At 35.2% G+C, this 18,893-nt stretch overlaps 1 protein-coding gene and 5 non-coding genes across 6 annotated transcripts; 1 reads left to right on the top strand and 5 right to left on the bottom strand.

The window, feature by feature from the left end:
- Positions 1–1,358: 1,358 nt before the first annotated feature.
- On the bottom strand, positions 1,359–1,431 carry Trnar-ucg (transfer RNA arginine (anticodon UCG)). Its single transcript has one exon. It is a non-coding gene; the product is annotated as a tRNA-Arg (tRNA).
- Positions 1,432–1,858: 427 nt separating this feature from the next.
- Trnar-ucg (transfer RNA arginine (anticodon UCG)) lies at positions 1,859–1,931 on the bottom strand. Its single transcript has one exon. It is a non-coding gene; the product is annotated as a tRNA-Arg (tRNA).
- A 955-nt stretch (positions 1,932–2,886) lies between these two features.
- Positions 2,887–2,959, bottom strand: Trnar-ucg (transfer RNA arginine (anticodon UCG)). The gene has a single exon. It is a non-coding gene; the product is annotated as a tRNA-Arg (tRNA).
- Positions 2,960–3,378: 419 nt separating this feature from the next.
- On the bottom strand, positions 3,379–3,451 carry Trnar-ucg (transfer RNA arginine (anticodon UCG)). The gene has a single exon. It is a non-coding gene; the product is annotated as a tRNA-Arg (tRNA).
- Positions 3,452–3,852: 401 nt separating this feature from the next.
- Trnar-ucg (transfer RNA arginine (anticodon UCG)) lies at positions 3,853–3,925 on the bottom strand. Its single transcript has one exon. It is a non-coding gene; the product is annotated as a tRNA-Arg (tRNA).
- An 8,418-nt stretch (positions 3,926–12,343) lies between these two features.
- On the top strand, positions 12,344–18,584 carry LOC139981196 (uncharacterized). The gene is made up of 6 exons (XM_071993799.1): positions 12,344–12,481; positions 12,848–13,186; positions 13,899–14,165; positions 15,507–15,644; positions 16,127–16,285; positions 17,854–18,584. The coding sequence occupies exons 1-6, from the start codon at positions 12,421–12,423 to the stop codon at positions 17,973–17,975; spliced, it is 1,086 nt and encodes a 361-aa protein (XP_071849900.1). The 5' UTR covers positions 12,344–12,420; the 3' UTR covers positions 17,976–18,584.
- The last annotated feature ends 309 nt before the right edge of the window (positions 18,585–18,893 follow it).

Here is an 18,893-nt window from a genome sequence, read left to right as displayed (position 1 = left end):
CTTTTGTTACCTTCTAATATTTGGGTACCGCTTCATCTGAATCCCTGGGCCCGGGCCGATTTGGTCCAATTGCATATCGGACGCAGAAGTCACTTGGCATTGTGTTTATATACGGCACAGCCAAACAGTAAATCCGATGTTAATTGATTCTTCTCCGTGTTCATTAAATTTTCTTACAATACAGCATACAATTTGATTTGATGTTTCTAATCTTATACCTCACAGCCAGTTATTAATAAAGGTATTTTATTTCTTTATCGAAGCCCTACACACTCAATTCAAGCTTCATGTAGGCCTACATTCCCCCATTGCACACAAGGTATATAAGACTATCAGACCTTTGTTCTTTTAAATAAATATAAGAAAGAGGAGATGTAAAACTTATCGATCGATTAGCGGTGATGAATATTTTTCGTCGCTGCAAAACAGGCGATTTTAATTTCCGAAACACCTGCCGACATTTCCGTAACTACGATTTATGTCTCCGTAAATAATGCGAGTCCCTGAGCTTCGCCTCTAGATTATTCGTTCGGTTACATATACCTCTTGTAGACAATTCCGTTAGTTCGATCTTCCTACATGTACCTTATCAACATACTTCTCTTCACTGGATATAAAAACACACAAAATTGTGACGTCATGTGTTTCTTCCCGCCAAAAAGCCGAGAAACATAGCCTGCTTATACATTAGCAATGAACGAACGTTGTATAGGCTATATTTGAATACGCAGATATGCTTATAATATATATATATATATATATATATATATATAGGCCTACTTTTTATCATATATGATGAACATATACCTACATTTTACTTGAATAATGCAGTATTCTATTTTCTCAAGTTAAGATATTTACTGGGCTATCAAAAAACGTGACGTCACAATTCGTATTTAGTTGAGGCCTTCACTTTAGAATTTAAAGTGGTGTTTTATCAAAAACGTATACTCACACACTTAGACCTCGTGGAAACTCTCTTTTAAATGTTGTTACAGAGAGCGAATCAAACTCTTTAAAATTTCGATTTCGAGTAGTTCTTCTGGAAGTCAACCTTTTTAGTTTGGCCGTCAAATTTTCCAATTTTACCAAAGCATTGATCAAGACAACATTCCCTCTAGAATAGTAAGATTAGGGTGGGAGAGCATAAGCCAGGAAGGGTTGGAGTTAAAAAAAAAAACTTCCCCCTGCCCCCCTCCCCCCCCCCCCACTCCTAACACACACACACTATTAATTGATAAAGAATGACTTTTCAAAGTAATTCAACCTTCTCATATACTTCTGTAAGAGAGAAACAAAGAAAATATATATGGAAATGCTGCAAAAACATCTCATTGTGCAAAAGCAAAACAAACATTCGACCACGAAGGGACTCGAACCCCCAATCTTCCGATCCGAAGTCGGATGCCTTATCCATTAGGCTACGTGGCCATTAGTTATTGAAAGAAATGGAAACAGATTTTACCATAACATTGTATCTTATATAATGATTAGGTAAAGAAATCTCACGCTGCCATATCTAATATTATATATTTTTTTTTATTTTACAAAATATTAAATAACTAAATAAAAAATCCAAAAGCTTTCTCTAACCTCACCCCTGGCAATGAAACATATGGTTAAAAAAAAACATACACACACACAAAACGGAAAGTTGTTACCAACCCGAAATCATGAGAACTTTGTACCCCTGCTTTATTTCTTTAGTTTGATGATTAAAAGGATTGGCATGGAGGGGTAGGGACCAAACAACGTAACGTTCCCTTCACCATTTTCCCATGCAGTATATACATACATCATAAATTTCTCGTGAAAGAAATTTAGAAACATTGGAAAACTAAAAATCAAATAGTAAGCTCGACCACGAAGGGACTCGAACCCCCAATCTTCCGATCCGAAGTCGGATGCCTTATCCATTAGGCTACGTGGCCATTTGCTGATGGAAAGGGAAAACCCGCTCCATACAAATAAATCCCCAACATGACCAGCTGCTTGAGAGATGACTGCAACCTCCCCATCCTCTTCCTCTGATTTCCTCCTGTCCTGTTTAATAACACCAAATGCTGTTTTTTTTTACATTCCTTTGTCTCGTGTATGTTGTTTCATTAATGTTATTAACGATGCATGTAACATTCATCATCTTAAACATTTTCTCGTATGACAGAAGTTCTTTGTGTTTTGTCATCATATTTTTTTTGGTCACGTTCGCGAGAGCCCATGCATAATACAGTTTAAGGTTACTCAACCTTTCATACGGAGAAACCGGAGGGGATGGGGGGGGGGCATTAGGGTATGTGGATGGGAGTAGAGCATGTGGAGAGGAATATAGGGCAGAGGGTATAGGCAGCATTAGGACGGATGAAGGCGCTGAGGGAAGTATCCAAAGGCATAGATCACCATGTGTATATTCATAAACCTAAGACATTTTGCATCAAACCGTGACAACAGTGTATTTTATAGATCGCGCGCGCAGAGTATGCATTGCGCGACATCCTGGTCTTCGAATACACTGCATGGGATACGATACGAAGCGAATTTCGTTGTCAGGGTTACAGACATTGGGAATCAAATCATTCTAATATCAGAAAGCACATAACAGGCTATGTAAGCAAACAAAATGTGAAAAGATATAAAATACATCTACTTGCCAAACAATTGTTTTCACTCGTTATTGTTGGTACATTAATATTCAGTTAGTTTTCTTTCAGTTAAAATTAGAATATATTTATATATATATATATATATATAAAATATGGTATAATTTAAAATTATAATTTATATTATATATATATGTATTACGAAATGGACATCGCACACACATTAACGTTTCCTTCTGTAGAAGTCGGTATGATAAGTGATGAGTACGTTAAGTGCGTAAAAAGGAAGCGACCACGAAGGGACTCGAACCCCCAATCTTCCGATCCGAAGTCGGATGCCTTATCCATTAGGCTACGTGGCCGTTAGTTAATGAAAGAAATGGAAACCGTTTTTTACATAACATTGTATCTTATATTATGATTAGGTAAAGAACACTCACGCTGCCATATCTAATTTTATAATATTTTTCAATTTAAAAAATATAAAATAACTAAATCAATTATCCAAAAGCTTTCTCTAACCTCACCCCTGGCAATGAAACATATGATTAAACAAGAAAAAAAGAAAAAAAAGGAAAGTTGTTACCAACCCGAAATCCTGAGAACTTTGTACCCCTGCTTTATTTCTTTAGTTCAGTGATGATTAAAAGGATTGGCATGGAGGGGTAGGGACCAAACAAAGGAACAATCCCTTCACCATTTCCCATGCAGTGTATATATCGTGCATTTCCCTTGAAAGAAATTGAAGAAAATTGGGAAACTAAAAATCAAAAATTACCCTCGACCACGAAGGGACTCGAACCCCCAATCTTCCGATCCGAAGTCGGATGCCTTATCCATTAGGCTACGTGGCCGTTAGTTAATGAAAGTAATGGAAACAGTTTTTTTTACCATAACATTGTATCTTATATAATGATTAGGTAAAGAACACTCACGCTGCCATATCTAATATTATATATTTTTTATTTTACGAAATATAAAATAACTATAGATAAAAAATTCAAAGCATTCTCTAGCATCACCCCTGGCAATGAAAAATATGATTAAAAAAGAAAACACCAAAAACGGAATGTTGTTACCAACCCGAAATACTGATAACTTTGTACCTCTGCTTTATTTCTTTAGTTTGATGATTAAAAGGATTGCCGTGGGAGGGGTAGGGACCAAGGAACGGAAAGTTCCCTACACCATTTCCCCATGCAGTGTATACATCTTGCATTTCTCAGGAAAGAAATTTAGAAAACTGAATTACGCTCGACCACGAAGGGACTCGAACCCCCAATCTTCCGATCCGAAGTCGGATGCCTTATCCATTAGGCTACGTGGCCGTCATTAAATAAATTAAGGGACATCTTGTCCTTTCTCAGATTTCTCTCATTTTTCCCTTCCCCAGATTTACTTACCCCCCGCCCCCTCCCCAACCCCTTAAAAATTGTCTACATCAATATAAGAATATATTCTTTAAAAAGAAGCGAAAAATTTATCAAAGGTTCTCCTTTTGCTGATCTGATCTAATCTGATTTAATTCTTCGGGTTGATAAATACAAGAAGGCTGCTGTGGGGGGGGGGGGGGGGGGGTTATAGGGTAGAGGGGTTGAGGGGAGGGTTTTGTACCACCCAAAAAACGGAACGTTGCTTACAACAGTCTACATCCGACAACAGTATAATTCGTGTATCACCCAGATAAAAGAATGACAAATTAATTCGACTCCGGTGTTTTTCATTCCTTGCTTGTTTTTTCTTCATGTTGTAGCTCATCAATAATTATTCTATTTTGTAATATACCGAGAAATTTATGTAAAACGTACCCGGATAAACCATTAAACAACATTTCCACATATCGTATTATTTAATTACTATTTTATTTATTTATCAATTAGCCAAGAAATTTACATAAATTTAAATTAAAAACCATAGGTTCAAACAAACATAGTTCAACTTACCATGGGAGGATTTTCGAAGTAACCCCATGAGTCGTTGTAACAAGAACCTGCTTGCATCGGTACCGACGTAAGTCCCTCGTGATGCCCCTGTTGGCTACCCATATGATGCGCGTTATTGTACGGTGACGGGTTCATCGTGGTCATACTACCCCCTAAACCCGCCCCCAGCCGCTCTCTGTAACTTATCCGCCTCATCTAAAGTTTCTTGAAGATGTAAAATATAATTGATCGCGCACTGCAGAGTTTTAACTTTGGAGAGTTTCTTGTTTCGGGGTTCGGTGGGGATTTTTCGACGAAGTCGCGTAAAGCCATCGTTGACGAGTTGAACGCGCCGTCTCTCGCGGGCGTTTCTCCGCTGTACCATGTGTGGTTCTTTATCCTTTACGCTCGTCCCGCCCTTCTTTCTGTCTCCGTTACTTGACGGAGCTGCGCCGGATTTTTTCTTGCCGTCGTCTCCGGTCGATGATGTCGAAGAAGACGGCGAAGAAGAATTTTCTTCGTTCTCATCATCATCATTTTCTTGCAAACTGTTTTCTTCTTCGTCTTCCAACCGCTCATCGTCCATAATGTGGTTGCTGTTTTCATTTGTTTCTGAATCGTAAAGCTCCATGTTACAATAATCCATATACACAAACTGTCAAACACCAACAAAATGCTTCGTTGTCCTTTTCTTAACACCTTTTTTTTCTGGGCGAGGTTGGGTGGAGGGGGGAGGGAGGGTTGGTTAGGGGTAGTCACTCCAATTTAATATATATATACCAGTAACACCGCGAAATTCAATACATCACTTTCCAAAATCGAAAATTGTATTTCAAATGTGCTGAACAATATCAATTCCCAAGATAGCGAGAACACGAAAAGAATAAGATCACCAAAATTCACAGCGAAGAATTTTTTTTTCAGGTGCATAAATGAAAATAAATTGAGTTGATCTAATAAGCAATATTTGTCACTAAAAGTTATAACATATGATTTCAATTTTAAGTGATATCAAATAGAACGTTAACTATTCAATTAAAAAGAAACATTCATTTGATACAAAACCGAAGCACTGTTTTTATATAGGTCATTTGGGTGTGTCTGATTGCGAGAATTATATCAAACTCCGCCTTTTTTTGCATAAATTATTATAATAACAAAACCAACACAACGAGCTTTCTGCTATAGTAGTATGTTAATATTATCAGAATTTGGCACAAAGGAAGGTTCAATTGACTTCTTATAACTGACATAAAAAATATAGATGATATGTTAATTATTTATAGTCAAGATGGTGCTGGGATTTAGAAAAAGAATCGTGTCCTGATTTCGCACAGCAAAGTAGATTTGAAGCGAACTTGGTACATAGACTGGAGTGGTATTTACTGAACATAAAATATAAAACGGCTGTAAATAGACGTCTACTAATCTCGCGAGAAGAATATCACAGGACTGGTATACTATACAGAGACGTGGGGTGGCGTGTTTACACGGTAAGTTACACTTTTTTCAATTTTGCTCGCTAAACAATAAGAAAGTAAAACCATAAAACATAATTAATAGGTAAGAATAATGAAATCGCTGGAGCAAAGTTTCTGATATGAACGATTCTACTTTGATTTGCGAAGTTTCCAGAACTTCACGCAGTCCACTGATGATAATGTCCGTAACAAATTTTCGGAAAATCAAATATTATTTTTCCTACCACCGCCTCGAACTTTCTTCACCACTGCTTTCGCGATAGCTCCACAGAAAATAACACGTTAAACTTTCCAGAATTGTAAACAGCGTGCACATACGTGTTGTATCCTAGGATGGCTGATTACAATTTCGTTATATAAAGAGTAACAAATTCTCGTCTGTATTATAGTAATGTTGTTCCTGTTCACGGCTGAGACCCAAAGACACATTTGACACATCTGACACGATATGCACGTGAAGTGGTTGTATTTATATACGAAATAAAAAAAGTATATTTGATAACTTTTCTGTTCTTATCTGAAGATAAGAACAACAAAACGGACAGGTGAATCAACTGTCAAATATTATTTCACTCCTCCCCATGAAGAAATATAACCTATAATTGTCTTTATTGCTAAATCTGATGTTTCATTTGTCTTCTTGAATTAATGAACAAATAATAAAAAATTGAAACAATTCGTCTGGAAGTAATTCATCTTTGAAAAAAAAATTATCTATTTTCTCCACATGTTTCTGTCTTTCTTCCCCCACCCCTTTCTTTTCTTTAATGAAAGATTATGTGATTATAAATAATGAAAACATTAGTTGGTCTGTAATCAGTCTCCGGAATGAAAAAGTTCCGCAAAAATAAGCTCAAGATAAAGAAAAAGAAAATAATTTTGTATCCAAAAAAAAATCTGTTTTATGTTTTCGTTTCTTGACTTTTTATTTGTGATCATTTCTTAAGTCAGGTTTCAGCTGCTTCCGTCTAAAACCGTTTAGCGAAAAACTTTTTGCTTCTTCGGTTTGAATTGTTTCACCCCTTATCCAATCATCTTTAAACAACCCAAAAAAAAAGAGACAAAAATCACCCCCCACAGAAAGGAGTGTATTTTTTCTCCTTCTATATTATCGTTAAGTTCTCTTTCTATTATTATTTTTCTTTCCATATTTTTTTTTTAAATCTCAATCTTTTATAAGAGTTTTCTTTATTTTTTATCTGATATGTGGATATTTCTTCAAAAGCATCAAGATTTTAAGACGGATTATGTTTGTTTCAACTATATATACTAAAAACCTCCTGTTGGCTGCGTTGACAGGATCTTACTTCCGGTACTCAGTTGCTTCAGCCAATGTGAACACGCTTTATGACTTCCGGTACACGTGTCGCTACTTCCGGTACATAACGGTAACGTTCAAACGGGCGCGTGGAACGCCTGGTGAAAAACTTAATTGGTAATCTTCTTTATAAAGCCCTTTAACACAATCAACGATTAACGACAGGAGTTTATTAATTACAGTCAAAAGGAAGAAATCAAATCAAATCAAAGTTACGTTTTTTGGTTATTTAGGTTACGATTTTATCTAAACCTGTTGATTCTTCGAAACGTTTAGGATAACAAGTGAAATATTTACTGCGATAAAATTAATTTTTATACCTTTGTTATAAAGGTATATTAAACCTGTAGCAATGATTATTATTTTTCCTGTCTGTGTGTGCTGTGTGAGTGAGCAAGTAATTGTGATTAACAAAAGAAAACTTGATAATTCTGGCTAAGATAACAAGATAACATCTATACACGATTAATTGAAAAGTATAACAAAGAAATGTTTCGTTGTTATTATTTAAATGTTTGACAAGATATAAGACAATGAAAATTTTTATCAAACTTGATCGCCAAGTTTCCTCATCATAAGAAAAACATCAATAAAGTAAGATGAACGCATTCTTTGGAAACAATTAAATTTTTAACATTTACATCCCTTCATGGAAACATTAAAATAAAAAAGATTAACAGAAAATTTAAAAATAAATAAAAAAAAAAAACGATGGCAATTTGTTTCAACCAAACGAGAGAAAATTTAAAAAAAGATTTGTTTTTTGTTTTTTTGCATGACATGAAACATTTGACACGTTTTGAGCAACACATAAGAACATACCAAAATTATCGCCTTTTTTTCGGAATTTATTAAATTTTAAAATTTAAATCCCTTCATGGAAACAAAATGAAGAGAAAATTTAACAGAAAAAATTATGGCAATTCGTTCCAACCAAAATAAAAAGATTACAAAAAAAGCACGACTTTTTATTATTTTTTATATTTTTTGTATTTTTATTATGTTATTTTTTACATAAATTATTTTACCCGTTTCAACAAACACTTTTGGTTTCTAGGGGGTATGAAACTTTTCCAATATTTTTTTCTTCTTATTTTGCTGCAAGTCACGAAAAAAACTAGGATAGGTCATGTACATTGATAACTATTGCGTTATAAATTTGCTGCATATATTTTACGCAATCATTTTCGCTAGATTAAATATGACAGAGCTTATATAGCGGGGGGAAATACTGATGGGTGGATGTTTGCCGAATGACTAACTAATTCTAGGGCCTCTTTCCTTCTTTGGAACAAAATTGAAATAAATAAATAAAAGTAAGAATGAAAAATGAAAGAAATAAAAAGAAACGTGGTATATATAATGCATGAATTAATTAAAATATTCAATGTCAATGTTGTGCGAAAATTTCTCCAACTTGATCATTTTTTTATTTTCATTCTGAGGAAGATAAAAGTACGATATATGATTATGTATATTTTGTGTCAAGAAACTGGAGAAATGATAATTCCAGGGAGAGGCGTAGGGTTGGGGGGGGGGGTGGGGGTTGAGAGACATGAACAAAGAATAGTCAATTGATTCAGCTCGATCTTTTAAACAGACAAACAAACAAGCAAACAAACGAACAAACAAACAGCAATACAAACAAAGACAACTGACATCGCTATCAAAGTATTGTCTTTCTTTTTTCTATATATGTATATGTATTTCTATATTTCTGTGTTTTTATATATTTGTATGTATTTCTGTGTATTTCTTTGTATTTCCATGTATTTTATTTTCATGTATTTCTGTATTTGAATGTATATATATATGTATGTATATATATATGTATGTATGTATGTATATATGTTTCTATGTATTTCTATGTATTTCTGTGTATTTTATTTCTACGTATATTTATGTATTTTATTTCTATGTACTTGTACATATGTTAATTCAAAGTTACGGTGTACAAAGTTACAGGTGTTACAGGTGTTCCGCCTAAACATCTAGTTGCTTAAAAAAAAAACATAGCATTAAAAAAAGCTTTCGAGCCGCAAATGCCATAAATAAATTAATTTGCAACATATAAATCATTCTAATTTTGAAGAGTTTTATATATATATATATATATATATATATATATATATATATATATATATATATATATATATATATTTTCTTTCTTCGATAATAAATAAATAAATATGTCTCATATGTTTAGAATGGTTCATTTGTACCTTTGAAGCTTTACGACCAACAGGTTCTGTTATTGAATTATCGAAATGTGTACATTATGTATACCAATGTCCTCTTATTTGCTTGAAACAGTGAATGCAATACGGATTAACACGGAAATAACAATTAAGAGCAGCTCTCTAACTTCACCTACACCCGTCCCTCATTGTAACTTACTATACTTCATTGACACTAAAGAATATCGCTCATGAATTTTAGCCGAAATTTTTCTCTATTTTTTTTAGGGAAAAAATATATTGATGAATAAAATATTAAAATAATAAGGTGTTCATACAAGAAGATATAAAACTATATAAATCATCCCAAAAACGACACCAAAAAACCGTTAACAACTCATCATGAAGCTAAATATATCAAAACAAGAAAGTGACTACAAATAGAATTTACATAAAAAAAATAATTTTCCTAAAAAAAAATGCATACTGAGAAAAAATGAATAAGTCCATGAAAGTGATCAACAATATAATGGGAGTGACATTCTGCTAAAAGACAACGGCAAATGTAGCAATATAAGTTTTGTCGTAGCGAAGTATTACGTAACTTTCTATAAGTTTCTGTTCGTCCTTTTGAGCAAAATAACGCGTGTAATGTTTTTATCCTCTGTTTAAAGATGGATCCTTCACAGTGTTGATCTGAGCTCTTCTAGCCAAATAACCAAACAAACAACGAATGACTTCTTCAATCGATCTCTGTTTGCTTCTAGTAAATATAGACCTTCTCCTGGGTCCCGAATGGTTTGGCAGAGGCTGTTCTTTTATTCATTGACTCCCTGCATCATTACACATTCAGGTGCTAAATTGTCACCGCCTTAGTTTAAAATTAAAGATGTATGTTGACCACAAGTTTGAATCCAAATTTTTGAAAAACGGTTCAGAAGGTGGAAAGGGGTGGGTGGGAGGAAGGGGTGAGGGAGGGGAGAGAAAAGGAAAAGGAATCAGTAAATACGAATCCCGTGTATTGTTTCACTGTCGGTATTAATGTGTGTCTCTTTGTGTCATTGGCTGTGTAAAGTCTTTCTCTTTGTATAGGCTTTACCATTTCTTAACCATCGTAATTCTAATACAGTATAGAGATCATATGAGTGTTTGAAAGAAATGATCGTGAAACTGGTATGGTATTGCGTTAAATTATGGTAATGCATTGTATTGCATCGCATTGTGAATGTTGTACTGCATTATATATTTATTATATATATATATATATATATATATATATATATATATATATATATATATATATATATTTATATATATATATATATATTTATATATATATATAGTACTGCATTATATATTTATTATATATATATATATATATATATATATATATATATATATATATATATATATATATATATATATTTATATATATATATATATATTTATATATATATATATATATATATATATATATATATATATATATATATATATATATATATATATATATATATATATATATATATATATATATATATATATATATATATATATATATATATATATATATATATATATATATATATATATATATATATATATATATATATATATATATATATATATATATATATGAAAATCGCAATGAGTTGGAAAATCAAGAACAGTGAAAAAACTTTCAGCCTCCACCGGGATTCGAACCACGGGCCATATATATATTTATATATATATATATATATATATATATATATATATATATATATATATATATATATATATATATATATATATATATATATATATATATATATATATATATATATATATATATATAAATATATATCACATATCACATAACATTTTATAGTGTGCATGACTTTTATTGTACTCTATTATTTTTTATTACAAAGCGTTGCATTGTATTGTAAGTCATCTAATTACATTATATATAGTTGTATTGCATATGTTTCTATTCAGTAAATTAATTGTTTCATGTATCTGTCGTAACTATGATCTTCCATTTACCTAATTAAGAAGCAGGAGATACTTTCTCGTTGTTTTGAATATATAATATTTATATAGGAGACAGGCAAAATACCACTATTACAATAAGTTACATCCGCTCGGAAGAAAGACATTGTTTTTGGATTTGCTTTTTATATAAAGTACAGATGGTGTGAAATAAGAAGGATTAAAGGTGATGTAAGTCATTCTAGAAATTCTTGGTTAAAATGTGGATGTAATTCCGAGTGAAAAACAGACGGAAGGGTTGGGGTTCAGTATGCTAAACTTGATCCTCTTCTAGCTCAATATCTAAACGGTCACGATACGGAAATGTGCAAGTGCAATGATAGGCCAACACCGCAGCTATCATGCGGTGGGTAGGATTTGCCAGTTGAAAACCTCTACCCTATGCTTAATTAGCGAGCCTTGAAAAGTGACGAACTTTAGTGTGCAAATCAATGGAAAGATTAATTGTGGTAGATTAATGCGTTTAGGGTCAATGGTTTGTGTTGAAGAACTACGAGTTATAAAACTAACCGATCTGGTCAGGGATCTATTTATTGGGGGGAGGGGAGAGATAGAGATGGGGGGGGGGAGTACAGGTTCGTTTGAATCAAACGAAGGGGAATTAACAGTAATACCTTAATAAAAAGGGATTACTAATCACCTTGACATCAAATATGAATAAAAAATCATGAAAAGACAAAGAAAAGAAGAAACCAGTCGTTTTTGTCCCTGGTGCATGACTAAATCGTTTTAGATTATAATGCGTGTAGGGTCAATAGTTTTGTATTGTGTATTGTAAAGAACTATATACGAAAACGACTGACCGTTCCATTGAGTCTGTTTTGAGCGACGACGATAACTCTGCTATCACAATAATCAATGTGATATTGTTGCGAACAGTGTAAGACCGAAATGGACGGGATAATAAAAGCAATTCTTTACGCTGCCGGAATTTTTATTGTCTGTGTCCACGGTAATTTTGAATTTTTTATTGTGCCAAAAATTAAATTATTCTTAATTAAGCAAGATATAATTGTAATCATTACTTAGATAATGTTTTTGTAATGCATTCTAATAGTTGGAGCGGACGCGATATTGAATAAATTATGACGCGTTAATGGGTATAGTATTGACTGCAGGGAAGTATTTAGCTACAATAATTTTGTTAGCTTTTCTTCTTTGGCTATATATATATATATATATATATATATATATATATATATATATATATATATATATATATAGCTCCTTTGCTTTCCTGCACACTTTCCGTTTTCTTGATTTTCACGACTGAGCCCTTAAATATTATTTTAACGTCTATATACAATCATATCAACAGGAGTGCCAAGTCCTAATTATGCGACACCTGATCAGGGATTTTTCATGATCTCTCATTATCCGGAGACCGGTCGATCTTCTACTCTGCATATCTACGCGATCGAAAACCTCGGTCGAGATGGTGAATTCAGTATCACAAAGGAAGGAGGGCTACCGAGTGATGGCATCCAAACTGGTTTGATCACGACACCGGGAAACGGAATGACATTTGGGTGTTTCCTACAGGTGAATGAACGAAACCGTTTGGGAGGAGTCCGGTATGGCCAATACACTGGCTCATTCGCACTAAACATGGGTGGTAATCAACTCAGTGGATATACATTCGTGAAGCCGAAATCAGGTCAGTTTATTTACCTAGTGTGTGTATATATATATATATATATATATATATATATATATATATATTAGAGAAACCCAGAGAAATAAGATATGACTCATAATTGACAAATAAGGAGTAAGTTTTAGAAAATATATTGGAATTTTCGGTCCCCCCTGGGAACTTGGTCAGCAATACTGCAGGCGATTGAAAAGAACTAAATGTAACACAATGAAAGTATGACGCTAGATAAGTGTAAGTTTGCAATGATGGAATTAAAACCAAATAAACCATGACTATACGGGAAGCGGATTAAGGAGCAATATATATATATATATATGTATATATATATATTGGCCAGTAATGACAATATTGTAGTACGCACGCGCACTACAATAAATATGTGATAGCCATCGGGACGAAGGTACGTTTGTAACGGTTTGCACTTGCAGCTGGGGGTCTCATCCTTCCTCTTCGACCCAAGGTAGGTCCTGCCCTGCAAGGGACAAAACTGGACGTGAAATGGTGCAGTGTGGGGCAAAGTTAGGCTATGTATTAGCTCTGTCGATAAATACGTCTACGCACAATTTTTTTTTGTCAATAACTACTTTCAAGTTTTCTTTGTGTGTAGGTGTGTGAATGGGAGGGTTGCAAAGGGGAGAGGGGGGGGGGGTGCTATTTAGAAACATTAATCACAAAACCTTGACATACATTCTGCTTCTTTCATTTATTGCAGATGTACTTAACACAAGAGGTGTACAGACGGTAACTATCTATCCGAGCTCAATAACTTCCAATGACCTAGATGAGCCAGTATCAATTGGTGTTGCTCACAGGCCTGGGTGTAGAGCGATTAAATGGTGTAAGGGGAAGAAGCGGAATATCAACTCAGGACCACGACTCATCCTTAAGCACACGGACGACGCTGGACTCTACACCATACAGAGGCGCGGAAAGCGGGCTTCGAGAGGCTGGTTTGTCCACATCCTCGTAATAGCTGCGAGTAAGTTGTACAAATTTGAGAATATAAGTTGTAAATTGAACTGCATTTGCCAGTGACAAATACGCAGTATTGTAGTGCGTGCGTGGATCGCTTGCAGTATTAGGAAGATTGTTTCGGTTGTTAATGGTGTTACTTATTGGGCGGACAACACACTGCAGGGAGTATAGTCATATTGTAGGTACTTACAAAGTGAGGGGGCTTGTAAGTGCCGTGACAGGCTCAGAATATGCTGGCTACACAGCTATGCCTCTGGAACTGCAGATGTAAAGATACTATATGAGACTTTTAAGTTTCAACATCCAGTCAATTATAGGTATCGTTTAACTTTGGTTAGTAATGCCAATATTGTAGCGCGCACGCGCACTACAATAAAAATGCCAATCTAGTGATTACATTTGATGCCGTTTGGCGGTACGGTTTGGAATAATGTACTCAGAGAATATATACCGTGTGATAGTCTACATAATATAGAGGTGTATATTTTTCATTGTTAATGCGAATAAGTCGCAGTTTAGAAACGTAATTCAGGGAAGGCTTAGATTTTAATGTATGAATAAGATCACGAACCCATCTCAGCCCACTTCCACAAAAGTTGCAATTTTAACTGATAGCTTTCGCGATATGTTTCATTAAGAAAATACAGTTATTTGGACTATTCCTGAGTACTCAGTTAGTATCCATAGGTCGCGTCCGGTGAATGTTTTCTGTCGGCGGATCAAAAAGTTAGGTTAATTAAGATATGATACTATAGGGAACATTTGATTTGAGTGTAGATTGTATATGTAATTTTCTACTTATAGGCAATTAGTGGGGAACGTATACACCATGGATTTGGAGTTATACTTTTTAATTATGCTAACGAGCCAGTTTGATTAAATGCCGACTACTGATAATTAAAGGTTGTCTCGGGATAGGAGCAGGACAAAATAATACCTAGTTACTGTATCTTTGAAAGAAATGCCTCGAAACTATGTAAATTTATCCAACTGATTGCGCATTTTCATCGAACGCATGCATCACTCGATTGAACATCAGACTCTGAAAAGTTGGCTGATCAAGTAATACAGTCGAAATAAACACTGCAAGCGTTCTTACAGGTAGAAATTTACTCTTGGAATATTGATTCTCAAGAAAACAGAATTGTTTTTTAGTTTTATACTATATATATAGTGAATCCGAATTTCACTATATTTATTCAGCTTACAAATTATGATAAATCTCAGCTTGGATATAATGCTTAAATTGCTGATGACGTCAGCTCCTCGTAAACAAATAGTTCGGTCAGCAGCCAGTAGAAATATAATTTGATATTTACATGTACTTATTTATGATTTAATACAGCATGCCCAGAGAGTTATTTCGCGTCTGGTCCTGGATGCGCATTCACCAAGCGCTTATGCCTAAACGGTGGAGTACTTAGTGATAATAACGACCGTTGCATATGCCCTCCATTCATGGTGGGCACTCAATGTGAATGCGGTAAGTTTAAAACGTATAGGAAGGCAGTTGGAAAGGGAGGGGAGGCGTGGGGGGGGGGGTAAGGGGTTACGTGTATCGGGTGTTAGGCTACAAGTTTTCCAGCCACTTGAATTGACAAGACTCACATGTATTTAATAGGTGGTATATCGTGATTCTTAGTATCAACAAGCTATATACTCCTATATATTCCTTTCATTTGATTCCATATTCGTTTAATATTAACAGTATAACCACATGCATGCACGGTGTTAATATACGGTACTACAATGAAATTGATGTGTTCTTGTGTTCTCGGTTTAATTTTTGTTTTGTGTTGGTTTCCTGGGATGGATATTTTAAATACGGCAATATATATATAGAATAAATGATACTAAATACTGTTAAGTGCGGGGTAGGGGAACGGGGGTCACGGGGGTGGTAGACTGGTGTAAATAAGTCTTATATTCTTTAGGTTTTAAAAAAAGGACTTTTTTATATTATAGCTGCAAGTTTTGATGGTAGTGAGCTGCTTTTGGGCGACCAGTTGCTTTGCGATGATCTACCAGATGGCGACCCGAAGTGCAAAGGGTACTTGGTATGCTATGGGGACAACTACGGTTGCACATGCGCATCCGGCTGGCAAGGAAACGCATGTGATCGAGGTACGTAATCTGTACCATTCGACATTGACTTCTACTTTGAATGCCAGAATTGATAATTGATAAACCATTAGTTGTTTACATTTGGTACACGTAGTACACAGTATTGCATATAAGTACATACATATTAGCTATATCTCGATTTAAGTGACGCCTTCGCACACAGTCACAAATTGCTTTACACAATATCCCTTAGGCAGAGTAAAATACTCATAAGCATACATCAAGTACTGCACAAGGGTGTAGATTTCCTCTGAGTGCATATCAGATATACATACCCATCACATATTGTTCAACTGTAGGCTTCTCGCCCGAGTATAACAAAATATACTAATAACACATTGCTCAGCTGTGGGCTTTTCACCCTAGTATAGAAAAACACCACGCACCACATGTGCACTGCTCAGCTGTGGGCTTTTCACCCGAGTTAGTAAAACACCACGCATCACACACTGCTCAGCTGTGGGCTTTTCACTCGAGTATAGTAAAACACCACGCACCACACACTGCTCAGCTGTGGGCTTTTCACCCGAGTATAGAAAAACACCGCGCATCACACACTGCTCAGCTGTGGGCTTTTCACCCGAGTATAGTAAAATACCACGCACCACACACTGCCCAGCTGTGGGCTTTTCACCCGAGTATAGTAAAATACCACGCATCACACACTGCTCAGCTGTGGGCTTTTCACCCGAGTTAGTAAAACACCACGCATCACACACTGCTCAGCTGTGGGCTTTTCACTCGAGTATAGTAAAACACCACGCACCACACACTGCTCAGCTGTGGGCTTTTCACCCGAGTATAGAAAAACACCACGCACCACACACTGCTCAGCTGTGGGCTTTTCACCCGAGTATAGAAAAACACCGCGCATCACACACTGCTCAGCTGTGGGCTTTTCACCCGAGTATAGTAAAATACCACGCACCACACACTGCCCAGCTGTGGGCTTTTCACCCGAGTATAGTAAAACACCGCGCATCACACACTGCTCAGCTGTGGGCTTTTCACCCGAGTATAGTAAAATACCACGCACCACACACTGCCCAGCTGTGGGCTTTTCACCCGAGTATAGTAAAACACCACGCACCACATGTGCACTGCTCAGCTGTGGGCTTTTCACCCGAGTATAGAAAAACACCGCGCATCACACACTGCTCAGCTGTGGGCTTTTCACTCGAGTATAGTAAAACACCACGCACCACACACTGCTCAGCTGTGGGCTTTTCACCCGAGTATAGTAAAACACCACGCACCACACACTGCTCAGATGTAGGCGTATTATCAGATATAGTGAAACATACGCGACACATATATTTGCTCAGCTGTAGTCGTTCGCTACTGATCATGTTATAGTAAATGTGTTTATCACATATTGCTTATAGCCTCAAAGTGTTTGGTAGATGGAGATAGCTGTCGCAGGTTAGTGACATACATGCTTTAGTACCCTAATACTTTATAACAAACCTATACAACCTCAAGACGCGTCGGTATGACTCATCAGAACTTACCACCATAACATCAATTTAACATTGTTACGTCACTCTGTCATATATTTGTATTTACAGCCTGTCCTAAGGGGAGATGGGGCGCAAACTGTGAGCAACATTGTCCCGACAGTGAACCAGATTGCAACCGATTTTATGGACCATCGAGTAATCTTTATAAGAACGGATGTGGTACAAATTAATTAGTACCGGTACCCGTAATGGATTGACAAGTTACTATTTTGATAATTCCGGTTTTAGCGAGCAACTAATATTTTTTACAATCAAATCTTAAACGAACTATACAATATATCTAGTTATTAACGATCAACTTTTCTAAGACAAAATTTTGGATCATAGGAAATCTTTATTAAATGTGATAAAATAGTGTCCGTGAACTCATCTTAAAGGATTAGGGATGTGGCGGGAGCAGTATTAATTCTTTATTCGTATCATTCGAAGAAAATACTTTTATGTTTTCATGTAGTTGATAAAGTGGCTAATTGGCTAGTAAGATCTTTTGATTTTCTTCAAAACTGAACCGCATGTAAGTGTAACGTATGTAGCATCCACATTTCACAACATAACTGAGCAGAAAGTTATATGGTAAATCACTGTATGAAAAAGATGACAGATGTGTAAAAAGAACATAGTTAACTGGATACGTTAATAAGAAGCATATAATTAATGGGCAATCTCGGACTTGACAATTATTTTCCTGCATTTGTTTGTTATGTTATTTTAAGTCTATGGATGTTAATGGATGTGGACGTGTTCTTAAAATGTAACAGTGATGTCAATATACCAAGGAATTTTGAAGTTTGTATGAAAATGGTCTTCTTTTTTTAACGGAATTCATCTATGGCATTCTTGCGCCGGGTTGTACTCCAGAAGTATTCCAGAAGTACCCCCAGAATATAGTGGGTTAAATTGATGCAATTTCGAGCACTTCTCAAGATTTTTTTTTTGTTATTTTTTTTTAAGATCAAAGTACCCTCAAAATATGACCGAACTATAGTTTCATTCCTACCTTAAGATGAATCATCTTTAATCAATGCACAACTTCATAACAAACAAAAAAACCGGTGAAAGTTTTTCCACTTTTCGTGGTTTAAATATCC

Source organism: Apostichopus japonicus, chromosome 1 (genome assembly GCF_037975245.1).
Source record: "Apostichopus japonicus isolate 1M-3 chromosome 1, ASM3797524v1, whole genome shotgun sequence".
NCBI lineage: Eukaryota > Metazoa > Echinodermata > Holothuroidea > Aspidochirotida > Stichopodidae > Apostichopus > Apostichopus japonicus.
Note: the sequence above shows the minus strand (reverse complement) of the source record. Positions and strands in the feature narration are given on the sequence as shown.

What these genes read in the sequence shown, in the direction of transcription:
- LOC139981196 (XM_071993799.1), top strand. Translation starts at nt 12,421, where the DNA reads ATGGACGGGATAATAAAAGCAATTCTTTACGCTGCCGGAATTTTTATT. An exon ending in ATTCGTGAAGCCGAAATCAG is followed by an intron (nt 13,187 to 13,898) that starts GTCAGTTTATTT and finishes CATTTATTGCAG; the next exon opens with ATGTACTTAACACAAGAGGT. An exon ending in CATCCTCGTAATAGCTGCGA is followed by an intron (nt 14,166 to 15,506) that starts GTAAGTTGTACA and finishes GATTTAATACAG; the next exon opens with CATGCCCAGAGAGTTATTTC.